Source organism: Lissotriton vulgaris, chromosome 3_2 (assembly GCF_964263255.1).
Source record: "Lissotriton vulgaris chromosome 3_2, aLisVul1.2, whole genome shotgun sequence".
NCBI lineage: Eukaryota > Metazoa > Chordata > Amphibia > Caudata > Salamandridae > Lissotriton > Lissotriton vulgaris.
Genome location: NC_141690.1, coordinates 91,232,691 through 91,258,301, shown reverse-complemented (window position 1 = coordinate 91,258,301; position 25,611 = coordinate 91,232,691). Strand labels below are relative to the sequence as shown.

The 25,611-nt window shown below is 45.1% G+C and overlaps 1 protein-coding gene across 3 annotated transcripts in view; it reads left to right on the top strand.

Annotated features, from left to right (window-relative positions):
- SLIT2 (slit guidance ligand 2) overlaps positions 1 to 25,611 on the top strand; it is a 650,203-nt gene that overhangs the window by 527,281 nt on the left and 97,311 nt on the right. For all 3 annotated transcript variants that reach the window (XM_086964039.1, XM_086964038.1, XM_086964040.1), the window contains exons 26-28: positions 5,307 to 5,431; positions 14,349 to 14,446; positions 24,518 to 24,657. In XM_086964039.1, the coding sequence (XP_086820165.1) occupies positions 5,307 to 5,431; positions 14,349 to 14,446; positions 24,518 to 24,657 (363 nt within the window). The remainder of the gene's footprint in view (positions 1 to 5,306; positions 5,432 to 14,348; positions 14,447 to 24,517; positions 24,658 to 25,611) is intronic.

Sequence of the window (25,611 nt, the reverse complement as noted above, 5' to 3'; positions counted from 1 at the left end):
TTGAATTCCCCACCCCGGTCACAACAGGTGACGATTATCGTGCAGCAGGACATTCCGCCGATTCACGGAATGTGCGAAGTTTGATCGGATCTCGTAGGGTGGGGGCTTTGATCGGCTCGAGGGTCCTTTGATGGGGAGGGGAGGCTTCCTACAGTACGGGGTAATAAACAGTATCCGCAGGGCCAGGTGGTGGCTTGGGAACAAGGAAGACAGACGGGCACACAGGAAAGAGGGGGTTTGCATCAAAGGGCCTGAGACTATGAAAGGAATGGAGGGAGGTGTCGCGCTGGGAACCGGATGGGATTCTGAGGCAGATCTGCTCTGAAGAGGGGTTTATGACCCAAGGAGAGCGAGGGGGTTGCCAGCGTGCGGGGGGGATGTCTGTGAGGTTAAGAGAGAGAGAGAGAGAGAGAGAGAGAGAGAGAGAGAGAGAGAGAGAGAGAGACGCGCTGGCTATCAGCGAGGGGCAGAGGGGCCATGGTGCTCAAAATGACTGCCGCTTACGCGCAAGGCATGTGAAAGCGGGGGTGATCAGTGTGTGGGGGTGCTTGTGTAGGTGGAGAGCCGTGCTGGGGGTCAGGGGTGTGCAGAGGGTGGTTCTGGTCAAGGCAGCTAATGTGGTGGGCGTGTGCGGCGAAGAGTGTGGCATCGGGGCAAAAGGGAAGATGGCGCAGATAATGTTCACCAAACCGTATTAAGTTTCCACATTCTGGGGGAACGTGCTCTATACTAGTATATGTTATGTTACCTTTAAAGCATACTAGATTGCTACCTTAAGTTGTCTGTTCTTTCCTTTTCAGTCAAGCTATTGATTTGCTAAGCGTTCCCCTGATCTCAGTTGGTTGTGTAAAGGGCCCAACTCGCTCTTGAGGTTACATGACCTTATGCGTGACACTGACCTTGCCAAATTCTATAGAAAGTTTAATCACCTTTTGGCCAGGCCTCTGTTGGAAAATCAATTTCCAAAACGGGCCTCGCAGTATGGTCCAGGATCAACACTTTCACAAAGTATGACTGTGCGGACATACATGTCTTACAAGAGGCACCTGCTTTTCAGTCCAAGCAGAGCATGTGATCTACAGCAGCACATGTGCTGCAAACGGAAAGCCTTACATACCTGTTACAGGTGTTTTGCAATTTGTAGTGCTGTAGATTCACATGCTATTCTCTCCTCCCTGGAAGCAAGAACGTGGAATGACATTTTTAAATAATATTATTTTTAAATACCTCTGTACATACATACACCAGAAAACCAAGACTTTCCCTATTCGGATCTCGACTCTACACCTCCCAGCCATATGTGAAAAACACCTTTTTAAGTAGAATCTAAACCTGGTGCATTGTGAGTTGTGCAAGAGGTAACACGAGTCACTTCAAACCTGAAATCTCTGCTTTTAAGAAAAACAGCTTACAAAGTCCACGCCGAACACTAAATGACAGACCTTACTGATGATCTGTGCAGTTGTATGACTGCATACAATTGCACAAGTGCCTTCTGCACAAGGGCTAAGAAGTGGGAAGACCAATGCGTGTTTTTAGTGATGCATTTGTGAATGCTGACAAACGTGGTATTGATGAAGTCCTGTCTGACCCTTTCTCACCCTAGAAATGGTACGAGATTTGCTTTAGCCAATGCTCCATTAAATATCTTTCCAGGATAGGAAGAGGAATGGATGGAGCACCAGACTCCGTGGGATGTACGGGAAGGGATCTCAGCATGGAAAAAAAAAGTTTTCCTGTGAAGTAAAAAGTGCAATTACAAAGCATGGGCTTCCTTTGCCTGATGGGGAATTGTACTCTGGGTACATTTCTGCAAGGGAGAAACGGCAACATGCTAAAATGTGACATTACACTTGCACTGTCAGTATCACGCCTATAGTGCCCACATCGCCATTCACTCCCGCCCGCTTATACATATACACAATTCCCACCCAAATGAAACTCTGGAGACGTACTTGTGGGAAAGAACTGCTGCAGGTTTATTTCATACAACACACGTATGACGTTTTATGGTGGGTCATCTTACGGGCGATCCAAAGCAGGCAGCCCCTCGCTGTCCCGCATGCCTAAGGAGCCATCTTGCACGGTGAGTCGATGCTCTGACGGTGCAGCACATTGCCATCTTCGTTATACTCCTGCCCCCCCCTGTCAAGGCGTGGCGGTGTGGCACACCCCGATCTGTTCAGGCTCCCCGACCGCCCGAAGGACTAACAGCGCTTGAGCCGCGGGTAGACAGTGTTAGAGAGAGGCCGAGCCTTGGCCACAGCGGTATAAATAGCGGGTTCGCCCCTCCCACAGGTAAGCCCTCCCCTGGCCGGTGAATGGTGGACGCGGGGAGGGGCGCCCCTGCCGGTGTTGGCTGGAGCTTGCCGGGTGGGACTAAAGCGCTGCCCCGCCCATGTTCCCCTGCGGGTCACGCGGTCAGCGGCAGAAACCCAAGACAGACGCCGCTCTCGAGACCAACTACTGGCAATATATTTAAATTGCAAAAAGTGGTAAATCCGCACTCGATCGAGGGAGTACTTTTGTGAGAACATATTTATTACTTGTTTATTATTCAGGATTCAAATCAGAATGTGATCTCTCTGACGTTGTGATAGGCGCACTCACGTGTTTTCATTCCATGGCTCACCATCCTTGCCAGAGCTACACTTGCAGCTTTCCATAGTATACGTGTTTGTGTAGAGTGACACCTTGCGACCCCGTGTTTTCTTTACATTTTCGTTGTTCAAGGAGATATTGTTCTGATACTACCCAAGTGCGTTTAATGTTTCCATGCTAGCGAGACGAAGGTCAATGGTAATATGGAATGTATTACTTCCAGCTAACTGCTTTTGGGTTTGACAGCTGCACTATGCACTTGAAAAGTATGTATGACGTACACAGCTGTTGAAAAAGTTCTCATGTCATCACTTGCACACCCTGTAGCTTCTGCGTCTCTGCGCGCCTCTCCCGGTCCCTCCCCGTGTTTCCAGCCATTCGGCTGTCCTCACTAGATTCGTTTGACGTCAGATGACTCTTTATTAGCCACATTTTGGAGATATGTTAGAAGCACTCTTAGATTTGTTCGCATTCAGCAGGAAAAAAACAGCTGGCGGAGACATGCAGAAAAATATAGCATTGGCACTTAGAAGATTAACCAGCCAATAGCCTTCTCACTAATTAAATGTAATTTATGCTACCGCTAGAAACGAAGCTCCAAACACTTACCTGGAGTGGGTCAAGTCTCTAAAGTGCTGATGCCACGGTCTGATGGCAAAGAGCACAAGAAAGGCTAAACATCCCAGTCTGTAAATAACACCAACAGCTAAGCACAGTACCCGGGCTGCGCCTGGTTTGTAGTTGTATTTGCTTCGTATTTCCGAAGAGGTAAACTAGCATGCAATTACAACAGAGGGTTGTGATAAATTGTTAGTCATATTTATTGTAGAACTTAACCTTTGATCTAACCACACGTGTTGCTGCTAGAGGCCAGTTCTCTCCCACATAAACTTCGCTCCGGCAAAGTTGGCCAGGTCTTGGGAATCTGGCCTTCCTCGTTTGCAACTAGCACATTTCTCTTTAAAATGGGACATCATATAAGCAGTATGGACATTAATAAAAACACCTTTTGATTCTTCGTATCAAAAACAATTAAAAAAAGGGTAGACCAGTAAAGAAAGTGATTAAGAACTGAAGGTCATTAATGCCGGAAATTTAGTTCAATCCCCCCATGAATATAAAAATGGACTGAGCCAGTTCAAGTGAAATCAATTAACTTCAATAGTGGCTTTAACATTATTGTTATAATTATATGGAAATAACTGGAGTGAAATAGGTTTAAAACTATGCACAACTGCTCAGTTGTTGTTTAAAACAGAATAAAAAATATATATATAAAAAAAATTATATTTAAAATTGTAATTGTTGTTGTAGTTATTAACAATTCGTTTTCTAATGTGGTGTGTAAAGTGCCGGTATGCCTGTTGTCCTCAGTCCTGGAGTGTCATTCATACATACATGGCGGTTCTGCTGCCAGCAGGTGGCTGTGCGGCATATTTGACAGGGGTGTAGTTTTCAGTAAAGCGGTAGGTGCATTGGCACCCAAGTTCAGGGGGGGAGAGGCCCACTGCAGCTCAGTTATTGTTGTCTTTTACTGCCCAGTTAGTGCAATGAGGCCCATTATCCTTTTATTGCATCAGGGCCCATGGCATCCTCGTTACTCCACAGATGTGTTGTTTAGTCTGGGCAGGGCGGTTGTCTGGTTACAATCCCAGATCTATGCAAAACGTGTGGTTGTAAGTCTGTTACAGTTAATGCAGGGGTGTAATTCAGGCCCTTGCAGTCCCTGCTGCACATTGCCCCCCTTTAAATCCTTCGGCCCCCTAACCCAATTCAGTTCAAGACCAACGAATGTCTGAGATATTGGAGAATGGGGCCCCTCTTAATTTTCTGCAGGGGAGTCTCATCATTTTGTGCTACACCGCTGAGCTATTGCCAAACACTTTTTAGTAGTGTGGCATAAGGGGGGCATAGCTTGTTTCAGATGTACACAGAGTCCTCTGCTACTTCAGTCGGTTTTTGTGTTAAATGAGTCTTCAATACGGAAACCAGTTATGTATTTTTTCTTAGTAAATGTTTTTTTTAAAAATCATGTTATTAGGTAGCATATAATAACCTAGAGCAGGGGTCTGCAAACTGCGGGGTGGGCCACCCTAGAGGGGCCTCAAGTGATCCCAAGTGGGTCACCAGGCTCTGGCCAGAAGAAGCATTATGCTGATAACTGCCTTGTTTTCTCCTAAAAAAAATGAAAGTATGCTGCTCTGTAAACGGCCATCATTAACATCTTTTGACATTTATATCCTGGTTGGAGGAAGGTGTCAAAAGGAAGAGACTCCAAATCCCCCACCCACATTTCTAATAAATACACTGTGGATACATTTTACACGTTAGTAAGGCCTGCCCGACCAGAACAGTATGTTTGGCAATTATGTATTTGATTCTGTTTTAAAATGGTTATAGAACTTAACTGCAATGTTTAAATAAGGTTAGGCCTATTCAAGAACTGCCAATTGAATAGAATAATTGTGAAAAATGTTGATGGTGGGCCCGATTATATTTTTTTTTGTCACTGGGGCGTGGGGGGCCACGGCATTAAAAAGTTTGAAGACCACTGCTCTAGAGGGTAAATACACCACCTGACACTTGTGGCAATCTTCATGAAATTGTTGCGGTTCTTCACCGAAGAGATGGATGAGACGGTGTAACAAGTATGTCACTGTTGCAGATGTCCTGAACCACCATGGGCTTCTCCTTTTCTTTTCCAGGTCCTGTGGACGTTAACATCCTTGCCAAGTGTAACCCCTGCCTATCCAACCCCTGTAAAAACGACGGGACCTGTAACAACGACCCAGTGGACTTTTATAGGTGCACCTGCCCATATGGCTTCAAGGTATGATCATCAGACCAATAAACATTGGCTATTTTTTTTCTTGGTCTCTGTTAAAGTAGAAGGAGATTAAAGGAAACAATCTGCTTTAAGTTATTTACGAATTATGACAGGTCATATATGGCATAAACAGCAACCCAGTTGTAAGAGCCAATTAGCCGGACTTCATGTAATATTGAAAATGTTAATGTATGTTGATATAAATCACAAAAATGTTCAATCAATCAATCAGGGGTTTATAAAGCGCACGACTCACCCGTAAGGATCTCAAGCCGTTAAACAAAGAAGTGAATTTACATGCGTGGAACCCAATGTCTTTATGGATGGCCTAACATTTTATCACTGTTGTGACTATTCACTAGTGATCTGGTGTTAAGGCATACATTGGGACCACCTCCTTGGCAGAACCAGGCAAACATCCATGTTGATTGCACATCTTAAGTCTGGTGTTGCTTGTTTCAGTCTGACTGCCTAAGCTGGTTGGGATCCGCTCCACAATAGTTATTATCTAAATATTAACCACCACCTTTAGGAGGCGAGGAGCATGGAATGAGTAGTTACCACATTCTTAATCCCTGCTTATTCCTCTAAGTTAGCTATACAGATGGACACTTCAAAAGACCCACCTGGCACTGGCAGGGCCACCAATCCTGACAGTGATACCACCTGCCATTTACCACATGGATAGTGCGCCTGTGCCACAAGGGCATTTGTACCTCGACTCCCCTTCAGTGCTGTGGTGGCACGCATTCAAAAACATACAGCGATCTCAAGTGAGGTTACCTAAAGGTGCATTTTATTTTATCTGAGACTCTATATGCATAGATTTGTGTAACCCTGGGCGTAGTTCACGAAGTAGCGCTACCGTACCTACGCAAAGTGCACTTCGCACTATGCAAGCTACGCGTAGCACTAGGCGAACTGCGTAGTACCCTGTTCGCACTGTGCAAGATGCCGTTTTCAATGATTGCACGGTGCGGACACGCATCAGGCACTGTGCAATCATTGAAAACGGCATCTTGCACAGTGCAAGCTGTAGTTTTTTGCCGCTCAAGTAGATTTTTACTCGAGCGGCAGCTTTCTCAACGCGGACTGGTAGTTTCTCATCGCGAGCGGTCGTGAGCATACACGACCACTTGCAATGAGAAACCTGACCTCTCCGCGTTGAGAATTTAGCCGGGAGGTTTATTTTCCACGCTCGCGATCGGCAACTTGATGTTGCTAATCACGAACGTGGAAAAGTCTCGTTGGGATGTCATTTTGCTTGATCGCGATCGCCAACTTGACGTTGAGGACCGCGAGCAAGCAAAAAATTACCGCTGCACTACGCTATGCTGCGTGTGTTTGCACTATGCTACGTGAAATTCACATAGTGCGAAGTAGCGGAAACTTCGCAAACTACGCAGGGCGTAGCGTAGTGCTTTGCCCAGGGTTAGTTTTGTGCATAAAAATTTCCTACCAAATATTTTAGTCCTTTTGTACCATGACAGCCATACTTTCAATGGATTTCCGGACAGACTGCAAAATATTAGCAAGTGCATGGATTCATCCCTAAACCCTTAAATATTCCATTGATCAGCGAAAGAGATCGGGTTACTGGTTGTGGGGGGGAGCGGTGGCGGTGAAACTCTACACAAGCAGGAATCGCAATCCTTGTCAGGTTGAAGTCAATTGTAAACCCTTAATTAATCTGTGCTCAACCCGCAGGTAGCTTGGCAAAGAGCAGTTAGGCTCAAATCAGAGGCAATGTGTTTAATTATTTGTGCTACACTTCAAACAGTATCAAAGTGGAAAGACACCACATAAGGTTTCCCACACTAGTTCAGAGTAATGTCTAATAAATGAAACAAGACAAAAATGACAAAAATCCAATCAATAGAACTGGAGATATAATGGTGTAAAGATATCAGTGAAAATAGCGCCAAAAAGCACAAAGCGCCAACTATGGATATCTGGTCGCGCTGGACAAGGACAATGTCATGAGTTCAGGTGGAAAGTGATGGAGTGCAAGCTCGCTATAGGTACCCAGTTTGGTCAGCTGAATGAGTGTACCTTAAATCCTGGATCTGATAGAGACTTCTAGCCGCATATGCCTTACATTAGAATTATCCTCAGGCATCAGACTGGATCCATTTATTTTTCATAAGGACTACCCCAGTGTCCCTGTAGGTGGCATCGTTCGGCTCCACGTGGCGTCATCTGCACCGGAAATGACATTCGCAGTACCTATATAGGTGCCACTCAAGCTCGCTGACTTGAGTTATTTTCTTTCTATGCCAGCCTGCGCAGATATGGGAAGAGCTACCACTCAGTCACTATTTTACAAGGTTTTTTTCAACATTTTGACAAAGTCTTTTTTGAGGTTAACCTCCTGGTGTGACAGAAAATGTCATCAAAGAAGGCTCACCTCAAGCACTGTGGTGCCTGTCATCAACAGATGTTGGAGATGGCCCTGCACCTTGTACACCTATGGTTCCTCGAGCAGGATAATGACACCAAGGCCTGCCCCAACTGCAGCATCATGCACCCGAAGGACTTGAGGGATTGATCCCTCAAGCTTTGGTGGCTCGACGTGCGACCATATGATGATTGAGGTACCTCAGTCAAGAAGAAATCCTGGCAGCGGTCACAGAGCCAAAGGCTGTTGTCGCATTCCAAGTTGTCAAGCCATTCAGATGAGTCAAAGTCCCACAAGAAGAAGAAGTCGAACAGTGCTTCGACTTCACCTCATCTGTCAAACAATAAGATCAGGGAGCATTGCTACTCGAGGCCTGGCTTAGCGGTTGAGCCAGTGCCTGGGTTGGTCCACACCTCCTCGACTTTCTGGGAGCCGGATCAACCCCGTCCAAGCACCTCATATTTGGACAGTCCTTTCTATCCGGAGTTCCTTTGGGCTCTGCAGGTTCAGTAGGGGCTCTACTGGATCCATTCCTCTGGCTCTGGCACCAGTTGGGTGCCGGTTGTGCCACCTCACCTACCCTGACGTCTATCAGGCTTCTACAGGGGTCGCTCTACCTGGGTGAACCGAGAGTTAGCCTAGGATGAATCACGGTCAGGCAGTTCCAGGAGCATTGCCACAGGTGCAGTATCCCTCTTTTGCTTTGTGCAAGTTCTGTTGTCGCAGATACAGGTCTCTTCTTTTGTCCTCTTTGGTGCAGGTTCATAACTGATGTTCTGGTGTCCGGGGTAGCCCTTAAATCCTAGATTTAGGGGAGTTTTTGGGCGTAGGAACCCCTAGCCAATGGACTGCTAGTCCCTGCAGCTATTGTGCCCCCCAGGCGATCACATCCGGTGGAGTTTCTTCCCAGAACGCACTATTTCTACCACTATTAAAAATAGCAGAATCACTCCTTGGGTGTATAAACCAGGTAGCTTACCCTGGAGGTGTGGCTAGCATTCTGGGGTAGTACACATCCTTGACTATCTAATTTCCTGCCTGCCCGGCGTAAAATATGCCTAAGGCAGGGGAGGGCTGTTTTCTGCGCCAGGAGTATGGTCTGATGCATATTGGAGGCGGTGTAGCTTTTGAAGCTCACCACCTTGATGTGCCACTTCATTAGCCTTCCTGGGAGGGAGGAGGTGTGATCTCCTTCCTGTCCAGGCTTTTAATGCTGACTCCTGGTAGTGTTCACACTGCCTGGCTCGAGGTCAAAATCCTGTCTTGGTGGTAGTAAGCGAAGTCTGCCAGCCAAATAACAGACAAGCTGGGCAACCAGGTGCTCAACCTCTAAGGCAGCCACATGGGTGCATCATAGCTGCCAAGGTTTCAGATTGCTATGTGTGACATTTTCACAATTTTAGTGCAATTATGAGTGGCATTTCAATGACTATGAGTGACACTTTCATTTGATCAAAATCAAGCAATGAAGACCAGGGAAACTTATACATACTGGTAATTACACCCATTTGAGCAACAAAAAACTTTAAGAAGATCTTAAAACTGGTGCACAGTGCCAGAAATGGAAGGGTACTTATGTGTGAATGTGTGAGGCACTCTGCTTCTAAGCGCCTCGCATCACACTGCTTCTGGAGACCTCCAGCCCTCTATGGGTTCTGGGGCACTCTGTCTGTTCAATCATTACTCTCTCTATAACTGCCAAGTTTTCAGTTTGCTTATGTGTGGCATTTCCATGTGTCAGTGGGCTTAAGAGTGCCATTCTACGGCCAAATCATCGACACTTTGAATGACCATTTTCTTCTATGGTGTGCATTACAATAAATGGCTTGCAAAGTTAAAGTCCTTTCTCAGTCGCCAAAGCAGGGGGATGTCATAGCACAATAAATAGACAATTCACTATGCCCTACTACGCCAAGCAGGATTCAATTATTTCTCTCTCCTTAGACACAAATAGACATGACATCTGAAGGAAGACTGAATTAACCAAGTGAGGTTTCACATATTTCTTACTAATTTCTTTAACTTGCATTTTTCATTTGAGGTGTGCGCTTTAGATATGTAAAGGGGAAAAACCAACGAAAATACATACAGAATAATGTAACCACGTCTTTGCCCAAAGCTCTGACACTGCCGACATTGCTGCTGGACTCCGGGACAGAGAAGGCTAAGGCTGAGTCAGTAGAGAACATCACATTCTGGAGGGCACTAGGGTGCATTATAGTTTCTCTGTGCTGCCCTTGAGGGTCATGCCACACTGCAGGCTGTTGTCTAGTGCTGCTGCCAGGCTCCAGGGAGGTCACGGTACCTACAGTGACCTGTGAAGGCAGACTGGCTCTCCCAAATGTGCCGCCACTGGCAAGGGATTGGACTACAAAGAGCCCACATGTGACTGGAGGCCTAACATCCTGCCTGCCCTCCACACACATGGATATTGGTGCTGGGAGCTGTTAGGACGGGCTGTGGCTACAAGACTGGTGTGAGGCAATTGGCCGGAACATTGTGGCCACAATCTCATGGCAGGACCGTTGCCGACTAGTTTGTTTCTGTCTCCTGCTGCACTCCTAATTCTTCTCAGCCCTGATCTTTAGCTGCACACACGTTGGCCATTGTGTCGATGCGGTTGGATCCTGTTACGGCCGCCGCCGTCGTGTGAGCAGCCGCGAGCTCTACTCTAATTATAATGTTTCCATAACTGTACCTGCTACAAAGTTCGCAAGGAGGCCGGTGGGGTTGAGTCTGTAGAGGGATCACAAACCAGCATGGCAGCCTGCGCATTGCACAACAGTCAGTGCAGTCCATAAAGAGAGAACTGTAAGGCGCCCGCAGGCACCGCAGGAGGCAGGAGCCGGACCCACCTACGCATTAGTGCACAACTCAAAATTCAGTGGTGTCCATTGACTGGCCCAGGGCACACTGACTCCCCCACTCCTCCTGACGTCAGTGAACTCGCCGCGCGGTGCCAGGTGATATACATTGTAACAAGCACCACTCTGCAGTTCAGCAGCAGCTGAGCCAGAGAGCCCTCAATCCTGCCTGGAGCAGCCATGTGCGCGCTTCCACTCAGACTGTATAGTACTTCATTATAGCAGGGTCCCAGCTTGACAGATGAAGAGGCGCTATAAGGCGTGACATTGCATTTCAGTGCGGTGATGCAGATCATCACACTGAAATGCTTTAATGTCACGTCTGATGCATGATACTTAGCAGGCCTGGTGCATGCCACATTGGCCTCAGCACAAGATTCGTGTCAGGGGTAAGAAGGCATGTTGTTTGATACCAACATATTGAGGCGAGGCGATAATGGAGATGCCAACCTCCGGTTTTCCGGGGTGCCAGCCCATGTTATCCTATGGACTGTCTATCACTTATAGTGTTCTTTAATGGTAAAGGGCACATTAGTGACATATGAGCTTGCACTTAGGTGTCCACACTTATAATGTATTGCATCCTGCCTCCTGGGCTTTAGGAGACCCTCATTAGGGGTGACTTATCTATATTACAGGCAGTACATCGACTCCTCGACACATGGTGAAGGAAGAGTCAAGTTTGAGCAGTTTGCACTGCTCCTGCAGTCTGCAATGGCAGGCCTGCTGTCAGTAGTTTTCGCGGATCAATCAGGGTTGCACAAACAGTGTTGCAAGCCCTGGAAACCCCTTTACCACCCATGCCCTGGGTAACCCTGGTACCATATACTAGGGAATTATAAGAGAGGGTAAAGTACTTGACAATTGGGGATGCCAATTTACAAATATCATTTTTAGGGAGAGAGTACTGGCACCTGAGCCTGGTTAACAGGCTTCAATGCACATCAGAGTCGACAACCAGCATCTAGTAGTTCAAATGGTGGCAAAACCTGGAGGGACATCTGCAGAAAGCCTTGGTTTCTAATAAATTACTAGACAATGTGCAGAAGTGCCACAAACTAAAAAGATATTTTTTTAAATGATATTGTACTGTTCTGCTGTGTAGCAGACTGTGATTCTCAAAAGGATGTTGAATTTAAATTAATTTATTGAACACTTTGTTCACCCCAAGAATATCCTGGCATCAAAGAATTGGCTAGAGAAGACCAGGAGTCTAGAATGTTTTTTTATAGAAACAAATAAGTTTTAAGAACTTTTCTGAAAAGAAAATGATTCTGTTGTAACGGTAGAATAGATGTCACCTTGATTCAGACTGGGGCTGCTGAAATGAAAAATATCAATCTCCAACCCTGGATTTTTTCCTTTTTGGGACTGTCTTGTGGACACTAAGAACAGAACATAAGTATTGAGTTGAGAAACATATCCTGTGCACACGCTGATGAAAATAAGTGGTCCTGACGTCAGGACTCGACAAATAGGAGCAAAAAACCCCTTGAGGTTGAAAAGAAGGTCAAACACAAATGCTCATGAAGGTGAAGAAGATTTATAAGTCAATTGTTGGTCAGTACAAATAATAATAGCCAGCCGACACGTGTTTCGTCACACCGTGAAGGAGATGTGACTCATCAGGGCTGATAATGCTTGCACGTGTTCAAAAGCGTGGTGGGGGTTCGGAATAAAATGCCGGCCACGTGTGTAAATTGGAGCGAAAAGGTCAAAATGTGCCCTGTTCCTGGTAGCGGGATCCGTGAAAAAGGACGGGTGTGTCCAAAATTCCAAATAGGGACCTAAGTACGGAGCAAATGCACATAGCAGTGCGTGTGGGAAGCGTTCGTCGTGCCGGACCACTTATTTTCATCAGCGTGTGCACAGGATATGTTTCTCTTCTGTTCGGTATAGGCCTTCCTATACCAGTGCAGGGGTTGTTTGCCTACTGGGTTTGTTTTCCCCTGACCTGTTCTGCACCGCATGTTTATTACACAAACAGACCTACTCAGTGATCACACAGCCATGAGCGCCACTTCTTCCTGTTCTTTCAAATTCAAACCCAATCTCTTTTGTCATAAGTATTGAGTTGGTTTGTATGACCCAAATTTAGATTTCAGACAGATGGGGCCTTCATCACTGACTGCCCTACTAACTAGGCAAAGGATTTTAAATGTTGATCTTTTAGGTATTGCAAGTCAGTGCACAAACTTAAGGTATGATGAAATATGAGTAATTCACGGTTGATCAAGAATGAGACCGGCTTCCACATTCTGAACAAACTGTAATCTGTGGATGTGGCATTGAGGACTTCCCAAATACAGCGAATTTCCAGAGTCAAGGCAGGATAGAAGGGTGGCTAGAGAAGAAAAAGGGCTACATCTTTCTGTATAGATGAATAAAAGTGCTGACGTGTCACACAACTCACTCCTACTATAGTGATATGTCACAACATGAGGGGCGGGCTGGAAAGAGATTTCACAATGTTTAGAATCTCTTTAGAAAAATAATTACCTTCTATGAGCTTTCCGAGTTCAAACAGAATCCACTAGCTACATGAGCCAATTTTTGTATTTAGTCTTCTGGGCATTATTTTTTCTTTGTCCATTCTCAGGTTTCAGTAGTGTTTGGCCTTCTTATGAGACTTAGAACACCCTGGTGACCTGGGGTGGAACATTGAGCAAGATGGGATTGTAGTACAATGATTTAGCATGTTGCCTGAAGGGCGGTGATCTGAGTTTAGAACATTAAAACAAGATTCTGATGTGATGATGCACCATACGTAGTCATGCTTGGCATTGGTGAGGACTTCTTAAAGACCATTTATAAAGACAAAATATAGGTTATGGCCTGCTACATGAATGGAACCTGAAACAAATGGACAGAGTCCTAACACAGAGCATGGGTACAAAAAGCTGGAAGCATTTGTAAGAAGATGGCCGCCGTCCCATATATTAAAATCTCCCTAAAATTATATTATATTTATACACAGCAATCACTAGAGTACGGAAGGAAGAAATGTGAGTTCCAAATTGGTCTGCAAGCTCAAATAAAAAGTATGGCCATATAAGTAAAATGAGCTGGGATCTAGATCTTAAATCCCAGAATCCACACTAGCAGTAAGCTATCAGTTTAAAAAATTGACAACATTCAAGGTTTCTTTAAAAATCATAGCAATATCTCTTTACATCTTCCCTTATCAGAGGTATGTCATGGTGAATTACTTGATAACCTGCAAAAACAGTAATAGTCAGGTCTGACCCTGAGACCACCCAAGTTGACTTTTTCGTGAGAAACCAGATTTCCGATTTTAAGTCTAATGTAGGATCGGATATTCAAGTTCTAACTTGTATTCGACAATGAACTAAAACGAATACAAATGAAGCTTTAAAATAGTAAGTGATTAACAATAGGCTTATTCGTAGGCTTGAAAATTGTGTTCCTGACTTACCAAAGTATGGTGTCCAACACAGAAGTGCCCACGCCCTAAATAAATGGTGTGCTATCGAAACGGTGTTTGTGTATAATTCTTCTAATGTTTCTAGATTTATTTTAATTTCTTGCTGAAAGGTTGATGTTTTTACATTTCCTTGTCTAGAATTGCCTAATGCTTTCTTTGGTGTCAATATATTATACATGCATTGAATCAAATATTTCTCCATTTTCTTGGCAGGGCCAAGATTGTGATATCCCAATTCATGCCTGCATCAGCAACCCGTGTGAACACGGTGGAACGTGTCACTTGAAAGAAGGAGAGAAAGATGGATTCTGGTATGCAAATTTCATAAACCGCAAACACTAATATGGCTTAATGACTTAAGACTTGGGTTATATATACATTATACATGTACATTATAGTTAGGTTCAGATTTTACACACACAAAACCATAGTAATTCGGCAGTTATGGTTATAATTTAGCTATAACGTACCTGTAGCCTTAGGTTTTATTTTATTGAATTTCTAAGGTTTTTTTAATTCTACTTCCTAAAAAAGTAAACCATCAACAATGTATATCTTTTTTTCATGATTTCGGTTTTTGAAATGATATTTACTCAGTGAAACTATGGGAGCTTACCTCAGGAGAGCATATAATATTCCCCCTTTTCACAGAGAATCTAGAAGATGAACATGGAGGAGTTTACATTTTTCTCCACGATTCATTCAGTTAAAGACTTCCCTTAAAAGCCATCACCTTCTTTCACATGTGTCTCCTCCTTCCTGCGCTATGGAGAACCAGATAATGCATATACCTCCATGTTCTTCAGCATCACCGTCTCAAGCTTCCATTCACCAGGACCTCTTTCACAAATTGATCACACTTCACTCAGACAAATGCTCAGATTATAAGATTGTGGTGAGAAGAAATTCATGGCTGCATTTCAAGGATTTCTTGACTTTACTTATTTTACAATTAGCTATGGTCTAAAATGTGATCCATCAAATCTGGAAACTATTTCCTTTCAAGCCAAACAGTGCTTGTTTCTTTCTACTCCGTCACAAATATGTTTCATACAGAAGCTGATCCAGCAAAAGCCCCTATATACAAGGTATTCACATGCAGATGATAATGACTTTGTGCTTCACCCTCAAAGTTATATTTAAAGATCAGATTTTGTAGTTGAAATAGTGATTCTGAGGCTACTATGTGAACCAAGAGTGAGTCAACAGGTAGTAGCTTAGCTACATAGAACTTGAAAGCCTATACACCTAAAATCACAAATGGGTCTGGTTTTCTGCCCCCAAATACAGAACTAATTGACTGTGCTTCGTGCTTCCCAACATCATCACATATTTAATAAACACCCCTTCTTTGCAAGCCACTCATAGAAGGATTTTGCATTCACCATTCTGGTCCGAATTGGGACTAGGGCAAGACGTCGGACGGAGCTCGGGCCAGGAGTGGAGTATACTTTAGGAGCTTGGAGCAGCCGGGTGGGTGTAGGGGAGACCCTAGGGCAGCAGTTGTTGTCTCCCAGCAGGCGCAGGAGCGGCCGGTGCTTTTCCGGGTTGTACATCCCCGACATCAGAGGGATGAAATGTTTGCGTCTGTGCCTCCCGGAAAGCACTGTTAATGTATGGTCGTTCTTGCGGCCTTGCGCCGCATCGAAATCTGTTTTGGAATGTGTGAAGAGGCACAGTATCACTGATTTAAGTAGTATGTTTAAATGTATTTTTGTAATGAAACAAAAGCAGATGTGAAAGGAAAACGTTTGTTATCACAAATTCTGTCGGTTTTAAAGTGTTATTTACACTTGGACGCAAAGTTTTTTTAGTTTGAATTTTAACGTAAATGATACGTATGTGTTTATATCATTTTTAGTGTGAGAAAAATGTATTACCTGCACGCGCGTATATATTTTGTAGCTGCCAGTTTTTAGGTTTTTAAAAAAATCTTTTGCACTGTGCACGATCGCGCTGTCACACCTTTGACATAAAATAATTCAGGGGATACAAACAGCCGTAGGACATACCCGCACCATAATAGTGGACGCACCCGCACTTTGCGGGATTTAGACCGCTTGGCTGTTTGTTAGGCTTGCATCGCGGCGTTAGCCGCCATCTTGGGTAGGTGTTATCTTGAACGGGCCGTTTACTAGGCGCCACCTTGGTTGGCTGTCTAGAGGCTCGCATCGGCAGACTCCCGCGCTCAGAATCGCATTTAAGGAGTTACCCCCTCAAGCTCAGGTAGATCTTTATTACCTGCACGCGCGTATATATATTGTAGCTGCCGGTTTTTATCTTTTTTTTAAAAAAAACTTTTGCGCTGCGCGCGATCGCGCTGTCACACGGGCACCTTTGACATAAAATAATTCAGGGGATACAAACAGCCGTAGGACATACCCGCACCATAATAGTGGACGCACCCCCACTTTGCGGGATTTAGACTGCTTGGCTGTTTGTTAGGCTTGCATCGCGGCGTTAGCCGCCATCTTGGGCAGGTGTTATCTTGAACGGGCCGTTTACTAGGCGCCATCTTGGTTGGCGGTCTAGAGGCTCGCATCGGTGGACTACCGCGATTCACGCTGTTAATAGGGATGGTGGGCACAGTGCGCAGCGTGGGCGCGCAGCGGGCGCGGCGATGGCACGCCGGAGGTGCGCCAGAGGTAAGCCCGTTTGCGCCCGTTTGCGCACAGGACGCACGGGCGGCCGGCTTTGCTGCTCCTACGCCCCCCTCCCGCATCAGTTACACTAGCGATGAACTCCTCAGTCTGAAACCCCGTGCTACTTCTGACCATCAACCTCCCACAATCAGTAAGCACCTGGAACTCTTGTCCTGTGGCCTGCTTAATGTGATATCATCTAGTAGGCATCATGCGGAGATAGCTCTACTCATTGAACATCATGTGCTAGATGCACTCTTCATGACAGAGACCTGGACCAGGGTAGACAGCGCGGTGGAGTTGGGGCAAGCCTGCCCTCCAGGATACAAAATTAGACACAATCCTCGCGTTGGGGCTAGAGGAGGAGGAGTAGGACTGATATACAGGGAGTCACTGGACTTTTCCCAGTTGGAAATTAAGGAAATCCCGGGATGTGAGCTGTTGGGATTCTCCTTGAAGGGACAAGGTGGGGTTTTATACACTGGATTGTTGTGCTATAGACCCCCGGCCAGTGCTCTGTCTACCGTAACCGAGCTCACAGACTTGATTTACGATCTTTCGAACACCCACGCCAGATTTATGGTGATGGGTGATTTCAATCTGTGGCCAGACGGACCGACAGACTCAGCTTTGAAATATCTGGCTCAAGCGTGCTGTAACATCCATCTGGAGCAGCTAGTTCTTTCTCGGACCCATCTAAAGGACCATGCCCTGGATTTGATCTTTGCAGACACAAGCCGGGTAATTGTAGGGAATATCCTACCACAATGCTGGACGGACCATGCTCTCGTCCAATTTTCCATATCGCTCCCAGCAGGTTACACTAAGAGCGATAGTTTGGGAGCCACCAAGTTTGGTAGACAATGGTCCAGGCTCCTGAAGCAGGCAAGCCTGCCAAACTTGCTCTCCGGAGCCCTTACATTGGGAGGCAATGTGGACGACAGCTATAATTTCCTTAGCCAGCAAATTATCGTCTCCTTGGACACTCTGGCTCCGCTGCGGAAAACGCGGGACAGAACTAAACTCGCCATGCCTTGGTTCTCAAGGGATCTTCTTCAGATCAAACTTCAGTGCAAGCGGGCTGAGCGTGTCTGGAGGAAGCAATACCTTGACTCTGATAAACTTCTCTACAAACAAGAACTGGCGGCCTATAAAGCGCAGATCAAATGCGCCAAAGCTAGGTTCTTAGAGGAGGCATTACTATCTGCCTCAAATAAATCTCAGGCCTTGTTTAAAATCGTTAAAGATTTGTCACGCCCGGCCTGCGCCTCAACTGCTATGCCAGCCTCTCAATCGCTGTGTGAATCGTTGGCAAAGACCTTCGAGGACAAGATCACTACCATCTTGAGCAAGCTGAGTACCCGGTCAGATTTCAATCTCCAGCTGCCATCTCTTGTTGCACCGCCTTTTTCTTTGGAGGTGGAGGCCGGGAAAGCCTGGCTTGATAGTTTCCCCCTTCCTTCTTTGGTGGATTTCTGTGCTTTAGCGGATGGAGTATCCTCAGGCTCTCCCCTTGATCCACTCCCGCACAAATTTTGAAAATTGTTCCGTGATGAGCTCTTTCCTCCTCTCCATGCGATTTGTTGCCAGTCCTTGGCCTCCGCCCGGGTCCCAGATAGCTGGAAGCTTGCGGTGGTTTCCCCGCTCCTGAAGAAGGAAACGCTGGACCCTATGTGTCCAGCAAATTATAGGCCCATCTCATTGCTCCCCTTCCCGATTAAAATCTTGGAGAAACTGGCCACAAAACATCTTTCCAATTTCCTAGAGACCAACGCTTGCCTGGACGTGGCGCAGTTTGGCTTCAGACCAGCGCATGGGACAGAGTCGGCACTGGTGACCGTTTTGGACGACCTTCGTTTGCGCACCGACCAAGGTCGAGCAGTCTTTTTAGTGCTGCTCGACATGTCGGCAGCGTTCGACACGGTCAGCCATGCCATCCTGGTCAGGAGGCTGGAGGAGACTGGGGTGTCGAGCTTGGCCCTGGACTGGCTGATCTCCTACCTTGGTGACAGACACCAGGTGGTCGCCTTGCCACCCTTTAAATCCAACATCAAAAGGGTAGAACAGGGCGTGCCTCAGGGATCGTCATCAGTCCCATCCTATTCAATCTTTACCTCCACCCCTTGGTCAAGTTAATTAAATCTTTCGGCATTGCGGTCACCAATTACGCCGACGACACCCAGCTTATCTTCTCCTTTGAAGGTAAGAATGCTGTGTCACAGGAGACCTTCCACCATTGTATGACCACCACGACGGAATGGTTGAGCAACAACTCCTTACAGTTCAACAGCTCTAAGACCGAGGTGTTGCACTGTTTGAAGGACCGTATCTCCTGGCCTTTACCACAGGATTTCTGGCCTCCCTCTTTTCAGGGTACAGTAGCGGCGGCAGACTCCGTTCGGAATCTAGGGGTGATGCTCAAACCCAATCTCCAACTGGATGGCTTTGTGAATAAAACGGTGTCCACCTGCATGCTGTTGCTCCGCACCTTGGGGAAGATTCTTCCCCTGCTCCCGGCCCATGCCAGACCAGAAGTAGTGCGTAGTATCATCTTAAGCAGACTTGACTACTGCAACGCACTACTTCTGGGGGCACCCATAACCTGTTTGGGCAAACTGCAGCGGGTGCAGAATTCTGCCGCCAAGCTGGCACTCTCTCATCGGCGCTCTGATTCTTCCTCGGAAGCACTTACGGATCTTCATTGGCTGCCAGTCTCCCAACGTGTCGACTTTAAAGCCCTTTGCTTGGTCTTTCTGGCCCTCCACGGTCAGGGGCTGATCTCCCTGCAGGAGCTGTTCTCCTGGTACACCCCTACTAGATCCCTTCATTCTGCCTCAGCCTACCTGGTGGTAGTTCCTAAGATCCTGAGGATGCGAATGGGTGGTCGTTCTTTCAGATATACGGCATCAAGGCTGTGGAATGCACTGCCATTGTCTCTTAGAAGCATGGGTGACTTATCCTCTTTTAAAAAGGGACTAAAAACTCATCTTTTCCCAAGGACATTGTAATTACAGCTGCCACTATAATATCATGCTCAGGCCATTGAGGATCACAGCGCCAGGATACCCGTGGGGAGACAGTTGCGCTCTATAATTGTGCCATACAATACAATACAATCCTCAGTGTCACTATAAGGTGATCTACAAAGTTCCCTATTCTCAATCCCCATATGTTTGCAAGTATATGCCAAAACGTGCATTTACACGATGGACCCTTGTTTTCCTCCAAAGGTTAAATAGTTATTTCTGTAGAGAAACCCTTTCCCAAAACCTCACTGCTAGATATTGTTACCATGAGTATATTTGTTTCCCTTTCTGTGATAGGAGGCTGTCTGCTGATTGATCGTGAACACCCTAAAAATCAGAGACTCGAGTTTATTTTGCAGCAACCCTCTGATCCAGCATCCTCACTTAAAAACATGTGTTCAATTCCAATGTCAAACTAATGAAAATGGCTCTTTATGAAAGTGAAACTATACATGTATTCTGTGTGCATGTATTTATGTGGTACATATAGATTGGACCTAGTGAAAAGTAGAGGAGCACTCTACAGGGTCCAACTAAAAGACACAATCAGTGTGTGCCTGGAAAGGTAGCTGTTTTCTGAGAATGAATGACAACTTTTACTGCACCTTATTGTAGTGCTCTGTAAAGAGTTGTCTATTCAGCTCTTTCCTAAATTAGAGCAGTCCTCATGGATGTGGGGATTTCATTCCAAATCCTCAGTGCATAAATGGGAGAAGGTCAGTTGCTTTGTTTTTGTTTCTGGCTCTTCTTTTTTCCAGGGTGATGATGTCCTAGCTGCGGGTGTTCTAAGAGCCATTAGAGGTGGTGAGCCTATAAGCTAGATTGGCGGGGATGCTGGTTTTGATGGAAGTGTAGGTGATGCTGCTGGTTTTGAAGATACTGCAAGCTGATGAGCAGCCAGTGAAGTTACCTCAGGGTGCGGGTAAAGTGGTCATATTTTTTCATGCCCTGATGAAGTGTGCTCCTGCATGTAGGATATCCTTTTGAGGGCAAGTGTAGAGCCTGGAAGACTGTGGAGCAAGACAAGAGTACAAGGGCTTGAACAGCAGTTCTTAATCTTAAGTCACTTTCCGGGAGAAAGGGTTTCACTTTCTTCAGTCGAAAGAGCCGGTTACTTGACAATATGTCGTTGCGGGTGATATTGGTGTTTACAGTGAATCTAGGGTAATTGTCATTTGGTGACAGTTGGGGTTAAAATCCGTCCAAATTTATATTGTCGAGCAGACTTTGGACTAGCTGTTGCTTGTTGTTCTTGATGAGCATCAGGAGTTCTGCTTTGCTCAGGTTAAGCTTCTCTTATGTACTGGACAGATAAGTCTGAATGTGTTGTGAGCAGCTTTTGAGTTGTTGGATGTCTGGAGAAAAGGAGACTTGTTATTATTCAAAAGTAGACTATATTTTGATCTCTGGCTATGTTATGAAAGAAATTCCTTTATTACTTTCAAATGTAGTCTTTTTTACCAAGAATTAATTAAATGAATCAGTTAAAGATTACCTTCCAAACATTTTTGGGGAGTTAATAATAATCACGAGTATTATTACCTGTGAGTAGAGTCCCAAGGGTTCCATGTTGAGGTTGAAGATGATAAGGCAAAAAATGTAAGCCTGGGGAAAAGTTGCAGGCTACCTGCTGCCGCGTGATCTGAGGCCAGATTGATAGCCTTGCAGGAGTTTGTTCGTGTTGGTGAGTTCTTAGATTTGTGCATCAAGATATGGACTGCTGCTTTTACACACCTATGTGTAACTTCTCGACAATCGGGATGGAGCAAAATCGTACCCCTACGTTGACAAACGGATGGTTATTTCCAGGGCTCAAGTCGGGGTACCACGCGGGCGGACGGCGTCCACCACTTATTTTACAAGGTGGTCGCCATCCCCCATGCCAAACAGCTGGACTTCACCTTTTTGGCCTCTCTGGGGCGAGATCAGAGCCACCTATCGTGAAGTCACTTCCTGTCGTGAAGTCACTTCCGGTGACAGCGTCCCCCCACTTCTTTTTTTAGGACTTGTGCCCTGGTTATTTCTTAAACTGACCACACTACACAGGCAAACGTAATTTATTCAGCTCATGAGAAAGTGTCACTCCAGATGTCATGAAAATGTCACACCAGCACACTACACACATATAAATGTCCCTCGTGCAAACTGAAAAGGTGGCAGTGATGAAAACTTGAATTTAAACAAGTACGGTCGTGGTGCTTTACCACAGAACCTTTTTGCTTTAAGCCTGGGAGAGCTGCTCAGCCGCCTGCATGACCTGATGGAAGCAAGGGAGTGATATTTAACAAACACAAAAAGGATTGCGGTTGCTTAGAGAGGAGTGAAAAGAGCCGAGGGATTAGCACTCTGTGTTTGTGAGTAGAAGAGAAGAATGAACGCCTTTCAGAGATTTCGCACTCCAGCTCCCTGTCCTTTCAGGGTTATTAAAACAACATATTATGATTATACAAAGCAGGGTAAGACATCACACTGCTGGCTGCATTATGGTAATTAATAGCGAGTTACCCCCTGTTGAGCGAGCCACTCATTCGGCTGTTCTGCTGTGTAATACTTTCACAGAAGGCGCATAAATTAGGAGATGTGCCTCCCAGAGAAAAAGAAAATTAAAGATTAATTTCCGAACCACCGCAGCAGTAGATAAACACACTGTGAGCGTTTTTAATCTGGAGTTATTTAATCACACACTACAATTACCCCAGATGTACTCCATGAATTATGTAATGGAGTTCTTTATTAAACGACTCTAATAATTTCACACCGGAATGCTAATCTACTCGTCAAGCTTGTTAGAGCTGACACTCAACAGTATTACTCCTGCACGCGATCCATACCTTATCCCTTCTCATCCAGATTTCTCGTTCATATTTTTTTTTTGTATGAGCGCAAATCTCTTTAAATTGGTTTTGAAGCTTTTTTCTTTTACATTTTGCAGTAATTGATCAACATTCTGTCTCCAATCTTTATACTATGTTAAGCCTGCAGCTACATAAATTTGCCTGGTAGACTTTCCGAGGCACTAGAATTATATGTGATTGAAGACTTTCCTTTGACAGAATTGCCTCAAAAACAATAAAGTCATGGATTATTGCTCACGATGTAGTATTGTCTTATAAACGACAAATAAACTACGGTGGGCTACTTGTCTAACTTTTAAAAACGGAAGTCGTCACAACCTGCAAGAGTCCTCCATTACCTGTGGTACACTGAAGATGAAGACAGATTTTTCTTTGCATGCTTGCAGGTAGCTCATCACTTATAAATAATACAGAATAGGTCGATAAATAAAGGTTTTCAACTTGAAAACAGTGATTCAGTAAGAAAAACCTCCAGTAATTTCATGGTTTCTAGTACCTGTTCAAGGTGACCAGTTCCCTTAGGTTCAAACCTGCAGCTTGCAACATGTGTCAGATAGGACCTCACAGTTTGCTTTGGTAGACACCTTGGTTCGAGGGCTTAGGGCTCTATGACCAGATTAAAGAAATAAGTAGTATAGCAAAGATGGGATTTGTAATGGGGGTAATACTAGACAGCACACTAAACTGCTTGTTTTTCCTGTTTGAAGTGCACATTTGTACAGTGCGTATATTCCCATTTTTGTCAAAAGAAGTGGTAACAATTTTCCCAGAATCAAACATAATTTTTGGTCAAAGGCAGGAGTGGACCTCAGGTATCCAGCATCCAAGGCCAGCACTTAGGTGGCCCTTCATCATTTACTCCTTGCTTATCTCGGAATTCAAAATTCAACAAATACTTTCTTTGGGCCATATTTACATGTTCTGGCGCATCTCTGCAAATCAGCAGGGATGCGCCAGAACAGATGCGTCATGCAATCCCCTCCTTGCGCCAACACAGATGCGCCGCATTTACAATGTGGCGCACCATGGTGCAAGGAAGGGAAGATGCGTGACGCATCTTGTGGCGTATGGGCGGCGCATTGCTGGAGTCGGGTCGCAAGCACGACGCAACTCCTGCAATGCACAGGGGCCACCCATACATAACATGGTGCGTCACTCCTTACGCCTGCTTCAAGCAGGCGTAAGGATTTCACGCAGCAGCGTCGTAAAACTGGCTCAGTGAAATCTTGTAGATTTCACTGCGTCAGTTTTACGGGGCTTTGATATGAGGGAACGCCCACCCTGCGACAGAACGCCCACATGAAACCTGACGCAGGTTTCATGTGGCGCAGGGCTTTACAACGTGACGCATCTGCCTAGATGCGTCACGTTGTAAATAAGTCGCAACGTGGCGCATTGTTTACGCCGCCGCTGCGTCACAAAAGTGACGCAACGGCAGTGTAAAAGTGTCGCAACGGGCTTGTAAATCTGCCCCTTGGTATCTAACCCCAGACATAAAGTGCTTCTTCAGCAAACTCAAAGACCAAACTCTTTGTGCAAGAAATTCAAGATGATAGTGCAGTTTGCCCAGTGCTGAGGTGGTGTTGTCAATTTTCTAATCTAATTCCACGAGCTCTTAGATACTGTTTAGACAGATGTTTGGCAGTTTCTTCTTTGATGGCCTTCATTTGATTGCAATATTCACACAGACTTTATGCACTGAAAGTCTTGTTGCAAGGATACATGGTAATAAACTACTCCTACGCAAACAACTTCTCATCAGGGATATGCTCTGCACTGTGGGTTATTTCCTAATGCTGGAGAAGAAGTGTTCCTTGACTGTGATTCAAGGTGACTAAGGTTGTATTTTCTCTTCAAAGGTGCACGTGTGCAGATGGATTCGAAGGCGAACACTGTGAAGTGAATGTCGACGACTGCGAAGACAACGACTGTGAAAACAATTCTACCTGTGTCGATGGAATCAACAACTACACCTGTCTATGTCCACCTGAATACACAGGTATGCATGCACCAAAGTTCAGAGTTATTTCAGCATGGCTCCCACATGAGGATAATTATGCTGAGTCCCAATAACCATATGTTTGAGTGGAATTTGTGGATTCAGCCTCTTCTCTACCATTGGTGTAAATATATGCATGATGCCTTGCAAATGGGTATTTTGCTAGGGGCCCTTGGCTCCGACCCAAAAATGCTGTACTCTAATACTGAGGATCAAACAAGATGTCCTGTGTCTGTATTTTTTAAATATGCTAGCAGTACTCACTGCATCACGTTAAAATATCTGTGTTCGGGTACCGGTATTGGTTGCAGTTAAGTGGTTACGGCTGTAATTCAAATTGCTTTGTAAAATGTAATTTATTAAAATACCACTTTAACAATGTAAAAATGCAGTGTAACACGCAGTGTCACACACTGTGCACATTCCAGTACTTCCGACAGATGTTAATGGCACAAATACCACTGGTGCAAATTTAAATCTAAGTATGTGATACATACAATATCACTAACAAACTTTAGAACCAATGAAACAGAATCATTGTTGTGTCATAAACGCGTGAGGTCTACTCGAGCTTGTCTTTTTATCCACTTGTGGATGTTCTAATATGTCTGAGTGGCTCTACAGTTATCATAACGTAGTATTTGTTTTTTGCATTTTTACATGTGCATATATCCTCTAAATGACAATATATATATAGAATGGATCCCTTAAAAACAAGCTTGTTCCATGAATGAGTTGCCCAAAAGTTTCTTCCAGTCTGTCAGTTTTTCATCTGAAACTTTTGAAGATTGCTACACTGTTTTTGATTGTACAGCCTTTTCTCCTAATGTGATGTCTGATATGGTCTCTTTTCAAAATGGACGTTCCCTGCTTATTTATTACATGATTAAAGAAAGAAGAGTTTGTAGGCATCATGGTTCTTCTTTGGGATGCTGCCTGGGCAACTACCTGCTG